The 16,972-nt window shown below is 40.3% G+C and overlaps 2 protein-coding genes across 2 annotated transcripts; both read right to left on the reverse strand.

Annotated features, from left to right (window-relative positions):
* LOC107609140 (involucrin-like) lies at positions 336-2,365 on the reverse strand. The gene is made up of 2 exons (XM_016310987.1): positions 1,731-2,365; positions 336-678 (listed from the first exon to the last, which is right to left on the reverse strand). The coding sequence occupies exons 1-2, from the start codon at positions 2,363-2,365 to the stop codon at positions 336-338; spliced, it is 978 nt and encodes a 325-aa protein (XP_016166473.1).
* Positions 4,793-5,527, reverse strand: LOC107609129. Its single transcript, XM_016310977.1, has one exon. The coding sequence runs from the start codon at positions 5,525-5,527 to the stop codon at positions 4,793-4,795; it is 735 nt and encodes a 244-aa protein (XP_016166463.1).

Here is a 16,972-nt window from a genome sequence, read left to right on the forward strand (position 1 = left end):
CTAAGGAATTAGGGTCTAGTCACATACAGTTTGCCATAAATTAAATCCTGCATAATTAAATTAGTTAGTAAGAAAAGTTAATCTGAAAAAATAGATAACTCTGAAACCTTAACTATCTTCTCCATATTTTTTCCAAAGTATTTACCTGCCTTTCTTCAATATTTTTGATATTGTTTAATGTCTTTTATATTGCATCTCAACACCAATTTTTGTTTGTCTAACTAAGCCTATCAAACACTATTGTTGCTTAGTCCATCAATCCTCGTGGGATCGACTCTTACTCACATAAGGTATTACTTGGTACGACCCGGTGCACTTGCCGGTAAGTTAGTAGGTTACAAATACCGCACCACGTACGCACACAAGGCAATTTTCTCAGCTCCAACTTTGAGTCTCATCAAAGACGTTGGAGGTAACGTTGGTGAGCCAACATTCCCTCCAATATTGCACCCCTTTTTGTAAGAACGTTGCCAGAAACGTTGATGAGCCAACTTTGGCAACCAACGTTGCACTTTTAGCCCATTTAGAACGTTGCCTAGCAACGTTGGTGAGCCAACTTTGGCCACCAATATTGCTTGGCCCTTTTCCTCAAAGTTTGAGGCAACGTTGGTGAGCCAACTTTGGCCACCAATGTTGCTTCCCTTGCCTCTTCCTTGCCATTCCTCTGCTTCTTTCCACCTATCATCAACCAGACAAATGCATCAAAGTCTTGCTATAATCATAAGATTTTTGCATCATTCATATCATCAAGCAAATTTAGCATAAATCTCATGAAAATGCATCAATTTAACCATGTTTGATTGAATCAAGGCATGCATGAAATTCTCATCCAAATACTTACTAACTCAAGCCTCTCCTCTACACATACACACCACAGGCACTTGGCTCACAATTCATCCTAAAGACATTGATGCCCAACACCTCTTTGGGTTACTAAATGCCTTGTAACTAGGTTGCTCTTGATAGTGGACTTTTGGTTGACAATCCCAGGTTAGTTAACCCAAGTTACCAAGTGTTAAAATACTCCTTAGAACCTATTCATCCAAGTGGATCCTAGTACAGAAACATCGCAGGCATGTTTCTTAAGGTTCAAGCTATTAGTGCCTAGCTTATTTACTCGTTTCTTTTCTTTTTGTTGCCAACGTTGGTGCTGGCCGTTGGTGGCCCAACTTTGCCACCAACATTGGCTTTTCTTATTTTCTTTCTTCCAAGGATAATTATTCATTAAGGCTTCACACACAGCAACTAAATTCATGCTTAAAAGGGACATTCAACCTTTTATCCTTATTAGAGAACTAGCTAAACAATCAAACATGTACCACGATTTAACCTTATTCTGTTTCCTACCAACTTGAACAATTACTCTTTCTGTGTCAAACATTTTCTTTTATTCAATCAAAAGGGGACAAGGCATACATTCAAGCAAGATAAAAGTGAAACAAGCACTTAAACTAGCACACTCTAATGAAAAGTAAAGAAAACAAACAAATAGAATTCAAATGACTTAAACTTAAAGCAAACTCATAAAACAGAAAACATTCGAAGCAAATTCTTCCTTATTAAATTGATGATCAAGGAGCAGCACCGCCTTTCAGTCTTTGGATTGCTTTTCTTTCTTTTTCTTCTTCTTTTTCTCTTCCCCTTTGTCACCTTCTTGTGGATTACTAGTTTCTCTTCTCCTTGACTCTCTCCATTCTTCCATTGTCTGCTTCAGAATCTCATCACATTACCTTGCTCTTTCTATTTCTAGAGAGGTTATTTCATCATGAACATCTTCGTATCTCTTGATTTCTGAGTTCAGCAGAGGTAGATATCCAATCAGGTAATTGAGCTTACTTTGGGTATTTATGTCATACCCTGCTCTGTTGAAATAACATCCTTTTTGGAATACCCTCATCTTTTCAAATGCTTGGAGGCATGCCTTTTGCCGCCTACCCAATTCTTGAATTTGTTTCTCTTGATGCTCTTGATTATGGAACAGTTTGTGGGTGGCTTCTTCCTGTTGATTTTGCCTTTGATTTATCATGCAGATGGATTCACCAAGTTGTTTATGTTGCTCTTGCTGCTTCATTAGTTGCATATGCAACTCCCTTTGGTAATCCATCATTTGGGTTTGAAACCCACTCTGTTGTTCCATCATCTGCATTTGAAGGCTTCTCTGTTGCTCTTGACTTTCCAGGTATTTTCTAGATAGGCCATTAATGGCCTCTTGAATTCGGCTCATGTCCATAGTGGCTTGTGTTGGAATTTTTTCCTCTTCATGTTGCTGCTCCCTTTCTTGATGTTTCTCTTCTTCTTGTGGTTCTTCCCTCCTTCTTCGCCTTTGTGGCCTTCTTCGTTGCTGAGCTGTAGTGACATATGACATTCGTTCAATAGTGATTGGCCTGCCCGGATGTATCTAAATGGGATTTACATCTTCTAAAGGCACCCTAGTCTTCATGCATAGGCGAATGATGGTGCTTGGGTAGTGGAGCCAAGAGTCCAGATCACTCTTCTCAGATATTTCTTGAATGTGCTTAGCAATGAGCTCATGGACCTTGATCTCTCCTCCTACCATATTGTAGTGCACCATGGTGGCTCTATTGATGTTAACCTCTGAAGTGTTTATAGTGCCAAAGATGGATCTCTTCACAAGCTCATACCATCCCTTGACTTCTGGGATGAGGTCTCCTCTCTTAAGAAACCTTGGTGCTCCATTAGAATCCCTCAGCTAGTCAGCTCCAACTGCACAAATGTCATTGGCAATCAACTCACAATTAGGGTTGCCACTCACTCTCTCATGGTAACTAGCTTCACTAAAATGTGTTGCTCTTAGGCCAAGAACCTTCATGATGGCCTTTGGACTGAAGTCAACCTCTACACCTCTTACATAACTTTTACATAACTTTTGTAAGAGGTGTCTTTGCTTGTATCCTCTCTCACTGTGTTGGCATAGAACTCCTTCACAATGTTGGCGTTTGTTCTTGTGATTGGGGCAGTGAGGAGCTCCCATTTTCTTTTTCTAATATTTTCTTTGATCTCTTGGCACTCACCCTCGGGATGTTGGAATGGGATTTCTGCAAGTATTCCCTTAGGTCTCATCCATTCACATTGTATCTCATGGAAGACCGATTTGAACCTCCATTTATCATTGGAACTTCTTCTTCAACCGGTTCCTTTCCTTTTCTTCTTTTGGAGCTTGATGAGGCTGCCATGGTTGCCTTAATATTAGCCAAATAGAAGAATGAAAAGTGGTGAGGAAGGGTGGCTAGTGTAGCTTGTGTAATGTAGGATGAGAGTGTGGCTTGAGGGTGAAGTAAAGTGTTTAACCAAGTGAGAACAAAAATGGTTTGAATCAAAGAGGAGCACGATTATGACTTGAAGTTTAAAGGGTTTGCAAGAAGTGAAGTATGTAGCTTGGGGGTGTGAAACTCGGTCTCATGGAGGCTATTTGTAGCAAGGCTTGATGAAGAATGAGTGGTGAGGATGCTTTTGTGATGGTGAAAATAGATGGTGTGCATGTAGGCTTGAGTGAAGACAAGGATTGCTTCCATATTGGGGAGGTAGGTTCGGTCATTAATGCTGACACACCTAACCAACTAATGTGCAGAATTGTTCTTCCCAAGGAGCAACTTCCAAGGCCATATGACTTGCTTTTTGTTCTATGATAGCCGTACATTGCCTTGCCTTGTCTTCTCCATCATTCTTCTTTTCCTTATGCCTATTCACCACAACAAAACAAAAATTAAAGTATTATACTTGGCAGCAAAAGAATTTAGAAAGAATGATAACTAATTTTTGACTTTTTGAAAATTTTAACTAAGTATTCCTTATGCAACAATGGTAGCCGTGACTCTTGTGATTATATATACAACCTTGGTGGACACCAAACTTAGTGTTTGGCAATATAGCTCAAAGAATTGAATTCACTTCCTAGGATGTACATTTCATGAATCTTGTGCATCATGCTAGGTAGTTTTACACATTAGACTTGTTATCCACCAATTGATGCAAGTGAAAGCTCAATAAAGTTCATGTCATATTTTGACTTAATCATCATAAGGAACACATTTTCTATACATACAAAAAAAAGTGTAACTCAAAATGATGCAGCACATGGTTCATCTTTCATGAAACTCTAGCCTTAAAACAAATTTAACTCATATTGAACTTATAGCATATGTAGAATACCAAACTTAATGCTTGGCTATGTACTTTAAAAAATGAATGAGTATATATCCTAAGATGGCTATATGATCATTATGCTTAGAAAACCATCTTAGAGTGCCTTTAGGCACACCAAACTTAGAAATCAAACATATGCTTCAAGATGCTATATGCAGCTGTCAAATTTGTCCATGAAAGCCTAACGTCATCTTAGAAAACCATTGATTATTGACAATAAAGCAGTAAAAGAATGCTTAAACATGGGCTGCCTCCCATGGAGCGTTTCTTTAACGTCATTAGCTTGACGGTTGGCTTCTGTTAGGGAGGGTTGTAATGTCTCAGGTCTTCTTCTCTCAAAGTGAATCTGTCTCCACTTGCTTCTTTGAGGATCTCCACATGCTCCAAGGATAGGATTTTATTGATTGTGTACACTTGAGGTAGCTGAGATGGAATGGTAGGAAGAGTCCTCTGTAGGGATCTTTTTGTTTTTCCATCTCCTTGGTACCTTCTTCCCAATTCTCTTCTCTTCATCAGGTAGTGTTTTCGTGATTCTTGTGTCCGGAGGATCCTTGTTGATCGTTTCTTTTGAATCTTGTAGGTTTAGCTCCTCTTTGGGCTTCCTTAGTTGTTGTAATATTTGAACTTCTTATTTGTCTGTCAAGGAGGTCTTTAGAGGCTCTGCTTGTGATTCACTGCTTGTTTCCTCCAAGAATGGCTTCTTGTCATCATCTTTCAGGTGGTTGCTCTCTTGTTCGGATTCAAGTGAGTGCTTGAAGACATGAAATGTGAGTTGTTCATCATGTATTCTCAATATCAACTCCCCTTGCTCAACATCTATGAGTGCTCTGGCTGTGCCTAAGAATGGTCTCCCTAGAATGATTGGATGGAGGTAACTTTCTTCCATCTCAAGAACAACAAAATTTGTAGGGAGGAAGTACCTGCCAACCTTCACCCGTACATTTTCAACCACTCCTAATGCTTGTTTTTGAGTCTTGTCAGCCAGTTGAAGGATTATGTTTGTGGATTTCAACTCATTGATTTCCAGTTTCGTCGTGAGGGATAGATCAAAAAGTCCTCTATCAATCATTGTGTCTCCTATAGCACAAGGGATGTGAAAACTCCCTAGATCCTTCTTCTTTGAGGGTAACTCCTTCTGGATAAGGGCACTGCATTCTTTATTCATCACTACTATTTGTCCACCCTTTAATGGAGTTTTCTTGGTTAGCAATTTCTTCATGCATTTGATATATGAGGGCATCTGTTGGAGGGCTTCAATGAATGGTATATTGATATGCAGAGACTTAAATGTATCTAGGAACCTAGAATATGTCTTCTCCTTCTCACCACTCTTGAGTCTCTGAGAGAAGTACTTTTGGTACATACGACTTCAGGATTTTCTTCTCCATTGGTTCCTTCATTTGTGCAGATTCAACTCCTTGTTCTTTCTCTTCCAGTATCTCAGTGGAACTCCTTGAGTATGCTCTGATGGCTTGCTAAATTCTTCCTTCAAAATCTCTTCATCTCTTAGAGTGATCACCTTGCATTCTTCCCATTTCACATTCTTAGTCTCTCCTCTTGGGTTCTTCTCAGTATCACTTGGAAACTTGTCAGTAGGCTTAGGAATTTGCTAAGAGAGATATCCTACTTTAGATTTAAGCTTCTTGATGGTATCTCCCCGATTCTTCATATTAGACCTTTCTTCATCACTGAATGCCTTATTGTCTTGAACCTTCCTACACATATCTCCAAGCAAGGCTTCAATACGAGATAGTCTATCCTCAGATGGTGGTGGTAGGTTGGAATTGGGAGGCTGAGAATGGCTATTTTGGGCTTGATATGGAGGTTGGTAGGAGTTGTTGTGTGGGGGTTGGTATGATCTTTGATTGGATTGTTGGTAAGTGGAGTTGTTGTAATGGTTGGAGTTGTGAGGTCTATGATCTTGGTTATGGGTTTGTTGGTTTTTCCACCCAAAATTTGGGTGGTTCTTCCAACCAGGGTTATAAGTTTTGGAGTGTGGATCATAGGCTTGTCTTGATGAGTTTCCAACATAATTTACTTGCTCTCAATCACCTCCTTCCTCTGCATTGAACTCTTCTTGGGCTGGTGGTTAAGTATTGATTGCTGCAACTTGATTCCTCTCCATCTGCTTGGTGATGTCTGCCAATTACTTAGTGATTAGCTTGTTTTGAGCTTGCAATGCATCTATGTGATTCATCTCCATCACCCATCTATTGGTGCTTCTATTAGAGGCATATAAGTATTCATTATTGGCTACAGTTTCTATGACATCTATGACCTCTTCAATTGTCTTTTTCTTATTAAGAGATCCTCCTGAAGAGTGATCTAAAGCCTTTTTTTATTCTTGTGACAATCCTTCATAGAAAATGTGCAGCTGTATCCATTCATTGAACATGTCCGGAGGGCACTTTCTTGTCAATTCCTTGTATCTCTCCCGTGCATCATAGAGAGTTTTACCATCTTGTTGTCTAAATGTTTGTACCTAAGCCCTCAATCTGTTAACTCTTTGGGGAGGGTAAAATCTTGCCAAGAACTTATTCGCCACATCTTTCCAAGTTTTCAAACTCTCCTTTAGAAAAATTCTAGCCACTTTGATGCTTTATCCCTGAGAGAAAAGGGAAACAAAAGCAATCTGTAGGTGTCAGGATGAACACCATTGGAGTTCATATTATCACATATTCTCAAAAATGTGGTTAGATGTTGATTAGGATCTTCTTGGGCACTTCCTCCAAATGAGCAATTATTTTGAACAAGCATTATGAGAAGTGGCTTTAACTCAAAGTTATTAGCATGAATGGTTGGTTTTAGGATGCTGCTCCCACAATTCCCAGGGTTTGGGTTGATGTAAGAGCCTAGAACTCTTCTCTCCTGCCCAACATGGTTACCAGCACCTTCTAGCATGATTATGAACTTCTTCCTCCATTGTAATGTCCATATCTTCTTCCAACTCTTCTTCACTAACTATCCCTTTACCTCTTACTTCCCTTCTTAGTCTAAGGAAGGTTGATAAACCATTATTTTATGGTTTATATTGTGTTTAATTGTGTGGTTTTATCGAATCTTTACCCACTTATTCATTAATTTAGCATGTATTTACAATTCCTTTCCAAAATTACTCCATAATTGAAAACTTGCTTCCTAGAGACTTTTAATTATGTATTTTAATTATCCTTTATCCCATTCGGTGCCGTGATCTGTATGTTAAGTGTTTCAGGCTTTATAGGGTGACGTCGGGTTTTCTACCAGTAAAGAAATTCATAGAAACGGTTGCGTTGTAGATATAGTTTCTAAACCGGCAAAAATCCCTTCGTACAAACGTGTTGGTTGTCACAAGTAACAAACCCCTTTAAAAATTGTTAACCGAGGATTCAAACCTCGGGTCGTCTTCTCAAGAAACTGCGAGGAAGTATGTTCTTATTATTGGCTATAAAGGTTGTAATCGGGGTTTAGAAGGTGAGAAGCAAGTAATTTAAATGACGAGTGAATTAAATGGCAAGTAAAAATAAATAATAACTGTAAAACAACTTTTGGCAAGATAAGGGAAATTAGAAGTCCAACTTAGTTACCCTTCTCAACAATAATGAAAGTTGTATCTTAATTCCACTTGGTCAACCTTTACCAGAGCAAAGGAAAGTCAAAGGACTAATTAAATTGACCTTTGAATCCTAATTATTTCCTAAGAAAAGGTTGGGATTATTTAAGTTCAGCTTAATTAGCAAGATAACGATTATCAGTTATGTTGAGTTTAATAACTGTTGAGTTACTGAATTCTTAACCAAAACCAAAAGGGGAAAAACTAAATTGCTGAAATAATAAAAGTGTCCTTAGATGGGAAGCAATGGCAACTTAAATCAAGAGAACAATCATAAACTGAAAATACCTCAAATTATCATTAATTCAATTAGAAATCTGTAACATGGAATAATTCATAAATTATAATAATCAATTCAAATGTTGGAATAAATAAAAGTAAAACTAAAATAAAAGAACATTAAACCTGGATCCAGAGTTACTCTTAAAACAAGAAGAAATCCTAAATCCTAAAAGAGAGAGAGAGAAGATCTCCCTCTCAACTAAATCTAAATCATTGAAAGGTGAAAATATGCGAGCTCCCTTTGAATGGAAGGATTCCCACACTTTATAACCTCTGGTCTATGCTGTCTGTACTTGGATCTGGGCCAAAAAGGGCTTCAGAATTCGCTGGGGGCGTATTCTGTAATTTCTGGTGCATGGCCTCTATCATGCGTCCACGTGGGTCACGCGGTCGCGTCATTTGGATCTTTTCCTTGCCACGCGGTCGTGTTAGTCATGCGACCGCGTCATATGTATTCTGCTTAAGGCGCGCGGTCGTGTCAGTCATGCGGCCGCGTCGTTGCTGATTCGGGCTTGGCACGCGATCGCGTCATCCATGCGATCGCGTGGATACCAGTTTCCTTAAAGTTCCGTTTTGCTTCTTCCTTCCATTCTAGTATGTTTCCTTTTTCATCCTTTAAGTCATTCTGCCTTTAGAAAATCTTAAACTACTCAACACACTAATCACGGCATCGAATGGAAATAAAGGTAATTAAAATAAAAAATTTTTAAAGCTTAGAAAACATGTTTTTCATTATATGACATAATGAGGAAGGGAAAGTAAAACCATGCAATTAATGTGAATAAGTAGGTGAAGAGGTGAATAAATCACTCTAATTAAGCACAAAAGAACTCATGAAATATGGGCTTATCATAGGGCATGAATGACTTGGAGATTGGAAAGGAATTTTGCAAAAATAGAAGGAACACAAGAAATGGAGGAGATGACCAGCGAGAAGTGACGCGGATGCATGGCTCACGCGACCGCGCGAAATAGAGGAAATCGTAGTGACGCGCTCGCGTGCCTGACGCGAACGCATGGATTGGATACTGCACAAGTGACGCGATGCGTGGACGACGCGCACGCATGGAAAGGCAAAACGCTGGATGACACGAACGCGTGGAGGACGCGCTCGCATGACATGCGCGATCTGCAGAATCTGCAGAATTCACTGGGGGCGATTTTGGGCCCTATTTTGACCCAGTTCTCGGCCCAGAAAAGCATATTAGAGCCAGGGAACATGGAGAGACCAAAAACAACATTCATTACGCATAATTTTAGTTTTAGATGTAACCTTACTCCTCCTCTAGGTTTTCTTCTCTATACATTCATAGTTCTTAGGATTTCATTTTTATTGCTTTTTTGGATTGGGATATTGAGAAGAGTTATTGCCTCTACCAAGACTTCATCATTCTAGTTTGTTTTCCTTACTTGTCACTTACTCTTTCATATCCTTACTCTGTTCAGAATTATTATTGGATTTTTTTTAGAATTTATTAATACAAGAACTATTTTTATTTTTAATTGATCTTTTGGATTATTATTTATCATGTCTCTCTTTATTTCTCTTTCTTATTTTGTGAAGTTTATATTCATAATGAGTGAGTAGTTCCATAACTTGATTGGGAGATGATTGAAAGGAGAACCTTGAGTTGGAACGATCAAGAGAAAAATTGTATTTGGGTTTATTGTTGGATCGCCCTCTAGTCACTGACACTAGTCCTTCCTAAGGGAGAGGATTAGGACTTGTGAATAGAAGTTGTCTTCCAACTTGCTTGACTTTCCTCTACCTAGTAAAGGATAACTAAGCAGAACAACCTTCAATTATCACTTTTATCTTGGGAGAACTCCATCAAGGATAGGGCTTCCAACTAATCTACTCCCGATCAAGGTTTTTATTTAAATTACATAAATTCTCTGATTTAATTTCTTGTCCATTAAACTCAAACCCTTTTGGAAAACATCTGATTAATAAAATAGCACATCTTTCTGCAACTAGTTGGGAGACGACCTAGGATTCATACTCCCAGTATTTTAATTCTAATTTTGTGACAACTCTTCTAAATTGATAAGCGGATTTTTGTTGGTTAAGAACTGTACTTGCAACGTATCTCTTACATTAATTTCTTAATCCGCCAATTTTTGCCACGTCAATTTTTGGCGCCGTTGCCGGGGAGTTGCAATAGAGTGCTAAGTTATTGATTGGAATTTATTTATTTGCATTTTATTCTATTTTGCTACTATGAGCTGCATGTTTCTTTCGTTAAATGATGCATTCACTTCCTGATCCAAGCTTTCCAGTATTTGATCCTGAGATCGAAAGAACTATTTCATGTATAAGGCAAGCTCGGCATCGGTTAGTCCTCTCCGAAGGCGAATCTGAAACGTCACCTGAGGAAGAAACAAGCTCCCTTTCTACTGATTCGGTTGATTTACGTGCAAGTGACATGGCAGCACCTAGGAGAGTTACTATCCAGGAGGCTGGAGCCCCTGATTTCACACTGTAACTGTTTCAAGCGCATCACCCAGCGATGGCTACAGATTTTGAAATAAAGACTGCACTACTCAACTTGATGCCTAAGTTTCATGGCTTACCTGCTCAAGAGCCTATCAAGCACCTTAGGGATTTCCAAGCAGCCTGTTCTACTATCAGGCATGATGGTGCAGATGAAACTTCTATTTTATAAAAAACCTTCCCATTCTCTCTTGAGGGAAAGGCGAGAGAGTGGAACTACACTCAACCTGCAACAACTATTTCTGACTGGGATACGCTTAGAAGATAATTTTTGGAAAAATTCTTTCCAGCTGAAGTTATTGATAAACTGAGGAAAGACATTTCCATGATTGTTCAGGACAAGTCCGAGACCCTCTACGAATATTGGGAGCGCTTCAACAATCTTCTGGAAGCATGCCCCCACCATATGATTGACAAGATAGTGTTGCTCGGCTACGTCACACAGGGCATGAGGCCTCAAGATATGACCACATTAGAAAGTGCTAGAAATGGGTCAATGAAGAAGTATAAGACCACTGATGAGGCATGGCAATTGATCAACGACTTAGCTGAATTTACTCGGAATCACAGGCAGAAACAAAGCCGATCAAAAGCTGTTGTAGAAGTATCCTCTAGCAGAGAGACTGCTGCTCTAACTCAGAGTATCTGTGAAATGACCAACTTACTGAAGCAGATGCAGTTGAGTCAACAACAAGCTCAGCAAGCTCAGCCCTCTCCACCACAGCAAAGCCAACAGTTGGTTCCCCAAAGAGTATGCGGGATCTGTGCTGATTATAGCCATTATACTGATGAATGTCCGCAGCTCCAGCAGGAAGACAATACTATGGCAGCCACTCATAACTTTAATGACCGTCCCAATCAAGGATACAATCAAGGTGGCAGCTACAACCATGGATGGCCGGACAATCCAAACAAGGTTGGATAGATAATTCTAACCAGGGCTTGAGGGACAACAATAACAGAGGAGGCAGAGACAATCAGGGAAATCAGAGGTGGAATAATAACAACAACAGGCATCAGGACCAGAACCAGCCTTACAGAGCACCTCACCTGAGGCAATTCCAAGGACCACAGCACAACCAACAGCAGACCTCTCAGATCACTTATCCCTCTTCATCTTCTAATGATGAGTTACTATAATCTACTGATCGGAGATAGTAGGCCATGGAAAACAACCTTACTTCTACTCTAAATGGTCTGAACTCTACCTTGCAAACTCTCGTCTCACAGATTGGATCACTAAATAACTCCAACAACCAGCCTTTGAGCTCCAGTGGAATCCCCTCTCAACCATTGCCCAATCCAAAGGGTGGCATCAATGCCATCACCCTAAGGTCCGAAACCACACTGTAGGAGAGAAATCAGGAGGAGCCAATCCCATCAGAAGACGCCTCAGCTGAAGAGGTGGTGGAAATAGAGGATGCTGAAGAGGAAGAGGACATACAGGACATGGTTGAAGAAGAAGAAGCTCAACCACAGAAGGAAGCATCAAAGGCTGCAGACACTGCAGAAAATGCCCCTCTTATTCCATTTCCCCAAATTGCAAGGAAGCCCAGGAAGCAGATGGAACTTGATCCCAAAATGGTACAAATATTCAAAAAGGTTGAGGTAACTGTTCCCCTTTTTTATGTTATTTAGCAGGTACCTAAATACGCAAAGTTTTTAAAAGATTTATGTATACATAAAGACAAAATTAATGAATTAGAAACTATTCCTTTAGGTAGTTCTATATCTGCTTTAATGAGAGGTATACCTGAAAAGTGTATTGATCCAGGTCCATGCATGGTTAACTGTATTATTGGAGGTGTGATATTTTCTGACTGCATGTGTGATTTAGGAGCATGTGTTAGTATAATGCCTTTGTCTATATATGATACTTTGAGGCTCCCTCAAAAAGGTCGGCAGCTCGTTTTGTGTTAGCGGATAAAAGCATTATTACAGTGGTTGGAATTGCTGAAGATGTGTTAGTGAGCATTAAGGGGCTCACATTTCCCATTGACTTCTATATCCTGGAGATGCCCCCTAATGAATCAGGAAGGCCATCATCAATCCAGATGATCTTTCTATCTCCCAGTGTGACATCATAGATGAAACTGTGGCTGAAGTTCACCAGGAAGAATTAGAAGAGAAGTACACAGGACAAGGTCCAAGTGTGGGGACACTTTCAGAGGACAATGAGGGCACTTTACCATTATCACCAGCTCCGGATGACCCAGAGCCTGGCCATGAGCAGAAATTAGAATTAAAACTCCTCCCTCCATACTTCAAGTATGCGTACCTTGAGGACGAGTAGAAGCTTCCAGTCATCATTGCAAGTGAACTCACTTTCCAACAAGAAGAACAACTACTCAGCGTACTGAGGAGACACAAGAAAGCACTTGGATGGAGCTTGGCCGACATAGAAGGCATCAACCCTCAAGTTTGTGAGCACAGAATATTTTTAGAAGAGGGAGCAAGGCCTGTTCGTCAAACCCAGAGAAGACTGAATCCCACTATCTTAGAGGTTGTCAAAAAGGAAGTGACCAGACTACTTGAGGCAGATATCATCTATCCCATCTCAGACAGTGAACAGGTAAGCCCAGTACAAGTAGTACCCAAGAAGTCTGGAGTCACTACAGTGAAAAATGAGCATGGAGAGCTCATAGCAATCAGAGTACAGAACGCCTGGAGGGTCTGCATTGATTACAAGCGCCTCAACCAGGCCACTCGTAAGGATCACTATCCCCTTGCATTAATTGATCAAATGCTGGATTGCCTGTCATGTAAATCACATTATTGCTTTTTAGATGGTTACACAGGCTATTTCCAGATTCATATAGCTCCTGAAGATCAGGAAAAGACTACTTTTACATGTCTTTTTAGGACTTATGCTTATAAGAGAATGCCCTTTAGCTTGTGCAATGCACCAGCTACTTTCCAAAGGTGCATGATGAGTCTTTTCTCTGACCTTATTGAGGACTGTATGGAGGTTTTTATGGATGATTTTAGCGCTTATGGTGATTCCTTTAGCCTTTGCTTAGATAGTTTATCTAGAGTATTAGATAGATGTGTCAGTACAAACCTTGTATTAAATTTTGAAAAATGTCACTTTAGGGTAAAACAAGGGATTGTACTAGGACATGTTGTGTCTAATACGGGCATTTCTGTAGATCCAGCAAAGGTGGATGTTATTTCTAGTTTACCTTACCCCTCTTCTGTGAGGGAAGTCCGTTCGTTCCTTGGCCATGCAGGTTTTTACCGGAGATTCATTAAGGACTTCAGTAAGGTAGCACTACCTTTATCCAGACTACTGCAGAAAGATATTGAGTTCGAGTTCAGTGAGGATTACAAACAAGCGTTTGATAAGCTGAAGACTGCCTTGACTCAAGCCCCAATTGTGAGAGGACCAGACTGGAGCCACCCATTTGAAATCATGTGCGACGCCTCCAACCATCCAGTAAGAGCGGCGCTGGCTCAATGTGAAGGTAAAGATCCTTTTGTAATTGCTTATGCGTCTAAGACTTTAGACGCCGCTCAGTCTAACTACACTACTACTGAGAAAGAGCTTCTTGTTATTGTTTTTGCTCTGGATAAATTTCGAGCATATTTACTTGGTACCAAAGTAGTAGTGTACTCAGACCATGCAGCTCTAAAGTATTTATTAGCTAAAAAAGAATCCAAACCAAGGCTTATACGTTGGATAATGCTACTACAAGAATTTGATTTAGAAATTAAGGATAGGAGTGGTAACCAGAATCTAGTGGCAGACCACTTGAGTCGCCTTGAGCACATTAGGGATGAATCCACTCCTATAGATGATAATTTCCCATTTGATAACCTGCAAGCAGTATCTGAAGTAGTCCCTTGGTATGTGCCTGTAGCTAATTATCTAGTCAGCCACAATTTTCCTCCAAACTTTACTAAGCATCAAAGAGACAAGCTGAAAAGCAAGTCTAAATATTATATATGGGATGACCCATATTTATGGAGATGTGGCGCTGACCAGGTAATTAGACGGTGTGTACCTCAATCAGAATTCCAGTCCATTTTAGAGGCCTGCCACTCATCTGAGAGTGGAGGACATTTTGGCCCTCAAAGAACAGCTAGGAAAATTTTAGACTGTGGATTCTGGTGGCCTACTCTTTTTAAAGATGCTGCTGAATTTTGTAAATCTTGTTCCCCATGCCAAAGGTTTGGTAATATATCCAAGAGGGATCGGATGCCTCAACATATTATGTTTTTCTGTGAAATTTTTTATGTTTGGGGCATTGACTTCATGGGTCCATTTCCAAATTCTAATGGTTATTTTTATATATTGTTAGCTGTAGATTACGTCTCTAAATGGGTGGAAACAATTCCTACCCGCACTGATGATGCTAACACTGTTGTTTCCTTTGTTAGAAACCATATTATTTGTCGCTTTGGATCACCACGAGCAATCGTGAGCGGTCAAGGCACCCATTTTTGTAATAGGAGACTAATAGGATTACTGAAGAAGCATGGGATAATTCATAAAGTAGCAACAGCCTACCACCCTCAGACTAATGGGCAAGCCGAGGTGTCAAACAGAGAGATAAAGCGTATATTGCAAAAAATAGTCAAACCTCATAGAAGAGACTAGAGCACCAGGCTACAAGATGCACTCTGGGCATACAGAACAACATACAAGACACCCATTGGGATGAGTCCCTTACGCTTAGTTTATAGAAAAGCCTGTCACCTCCCAGTTGAAGTAGAGCACAAAGCCTTTTGGGCAGTAAAGGGGTGCAACATGGGATTTGAGAAAGCCGAAGCTGAAAAGAAGTTGCAATTGCAAGAATTGGAAAGCCTTCGCCTAGAAGCTTATGAGAACTCGAGGCTGTACAAGGAAAAGATGAAGACTGTACATGATAAGCACATTAAGAGGAGAGAGTTCCAACCTGGGGACTTAGTCCTCCTTTACAACTCTAGAGTGAGGCTTATGCCAGGCAAGTTGAGATCAGAATGGTAAGGTCCATATAGAGTAGAGAAGGCTGAGCCATACGGATTTTTCCACCTGAGTCATCCTTCAAGATCTGAATTCATCAAAGTTAATGGACATCGCTTAAAGCTATACCATGGTGAGAAGGTGACAAAAAACAAGGAGTTAGAAATCTTCCTCTTGGAAGATCCACCAACAGCAGAAGACTGAGCTATTGGAGCGTCCAACTTAAGGACGTTAAAGCAAAGTGCTGGGTGGGAGACAACCCACCATGGTATGATCGTTCCTTTCTTTCTTCTTAATTTTGTCTTTCAATAACTCTTCTCATTATTAGCACAGATAGTTTACATCTCCATTTGCACAATTGCATAAAAAAAATAAAATAAAATAAAGAAGAAGAGGGCACGCGACGCGACAGAGTCGCCGATGCATCGGCGTCACAGGTGAGTAAGAAAGAATAACAAATCGAATAGAAAGTCACGCGAGAGCGTGGCTAGAGGCGTGCCTTCGGCACAAATCGATCCACACGACCGCGTCACTGACGCATCTGCGTCATGTGGGAAAACTTCCTCCCACGCGTCCGCGTCACCCACGCGGACGCGTGACCTGAAAATTCACGTAAGACAGGGTGCATGGCCGAAAGTTGTGCTGGAGTGGGGCTGGACTAGCACTAGACGCACAAGCCTCACCACGCGAACGCGTATCCCACGCATCCGCGTCGTATTCCAATATTGGCCACCCACGCGATCGCGTCCACCATGCGACCGCGTCACCCTGGAATTTGGCAACAATGAGTTTCAAACAGAGAGTTGTGCAAGCGCGAGGCTGACCTCGCGCCAGTAGCACAAAACGAGTCACGCGTTCGCGTGACCGACGCGACCGCGTCGATTCGTATGAGCGCCATCCGCACAACCGCGTGCCCCACGCGTCCGCGTCGCTTGCGCCGCACAGCCTATCCTAATCTGCCAAAATATCTTATCTTTCTCCCCCCCCCCAAATCCTATTTTTTCTTTTCCCTCCTTATTTCTTTCTTCCCTTTTCTTCCTTCTTCCTTCTTTCTCACTCTCTACTTTCTCTCTCTCACCATCATTAACAAGGTTTTTTCTTTTCTTTTTCCCTCCCTACTTTTTTATTCTTTTTCTTATTTTTATATTTTCTTCTTCTTTTGTTTTTCTTTTTACTTGCATTATCCATGTTTTCTTTTTCTTTCTTTTTTCTTTTAATTGGAGTTGGAAATTTATTAGGGTCATTATTATTCCTTATGGTTTGCTTGTGGATTGTTAAGGACTTGTTTGGCAATTATATATTAAATTTTTAGGGTTGCTTGCATGTTCAATTTAACTTTCAATAACTTATTCACCATGCATGCTATGTGTTTGTGAAAATGCCCATATGGCATTGTGCACCATTTTGAGATTTCTTTTAATCTACTACTCTATTTGCTTGCTTTTCACAACAACCCTTCTTTTATTTTATTATTTAAATATAATTGTTATTACAA

This window comes from Arachis ipaensis, chromosome B01 (genome assembly GCF_000816755.2).
Source record: "Arachis ipaensis cultivar K30076 chromosome B01, Araip1.1, whole genome shotgun sequence".
In the NCBI taxonomy this organism is placed as follows: Eukaryota; Viridiplantae; Streptophyta; class Magnoliopsida; order Fabales; family Fabaceae; genus Arachis; species Arachis ipaensis.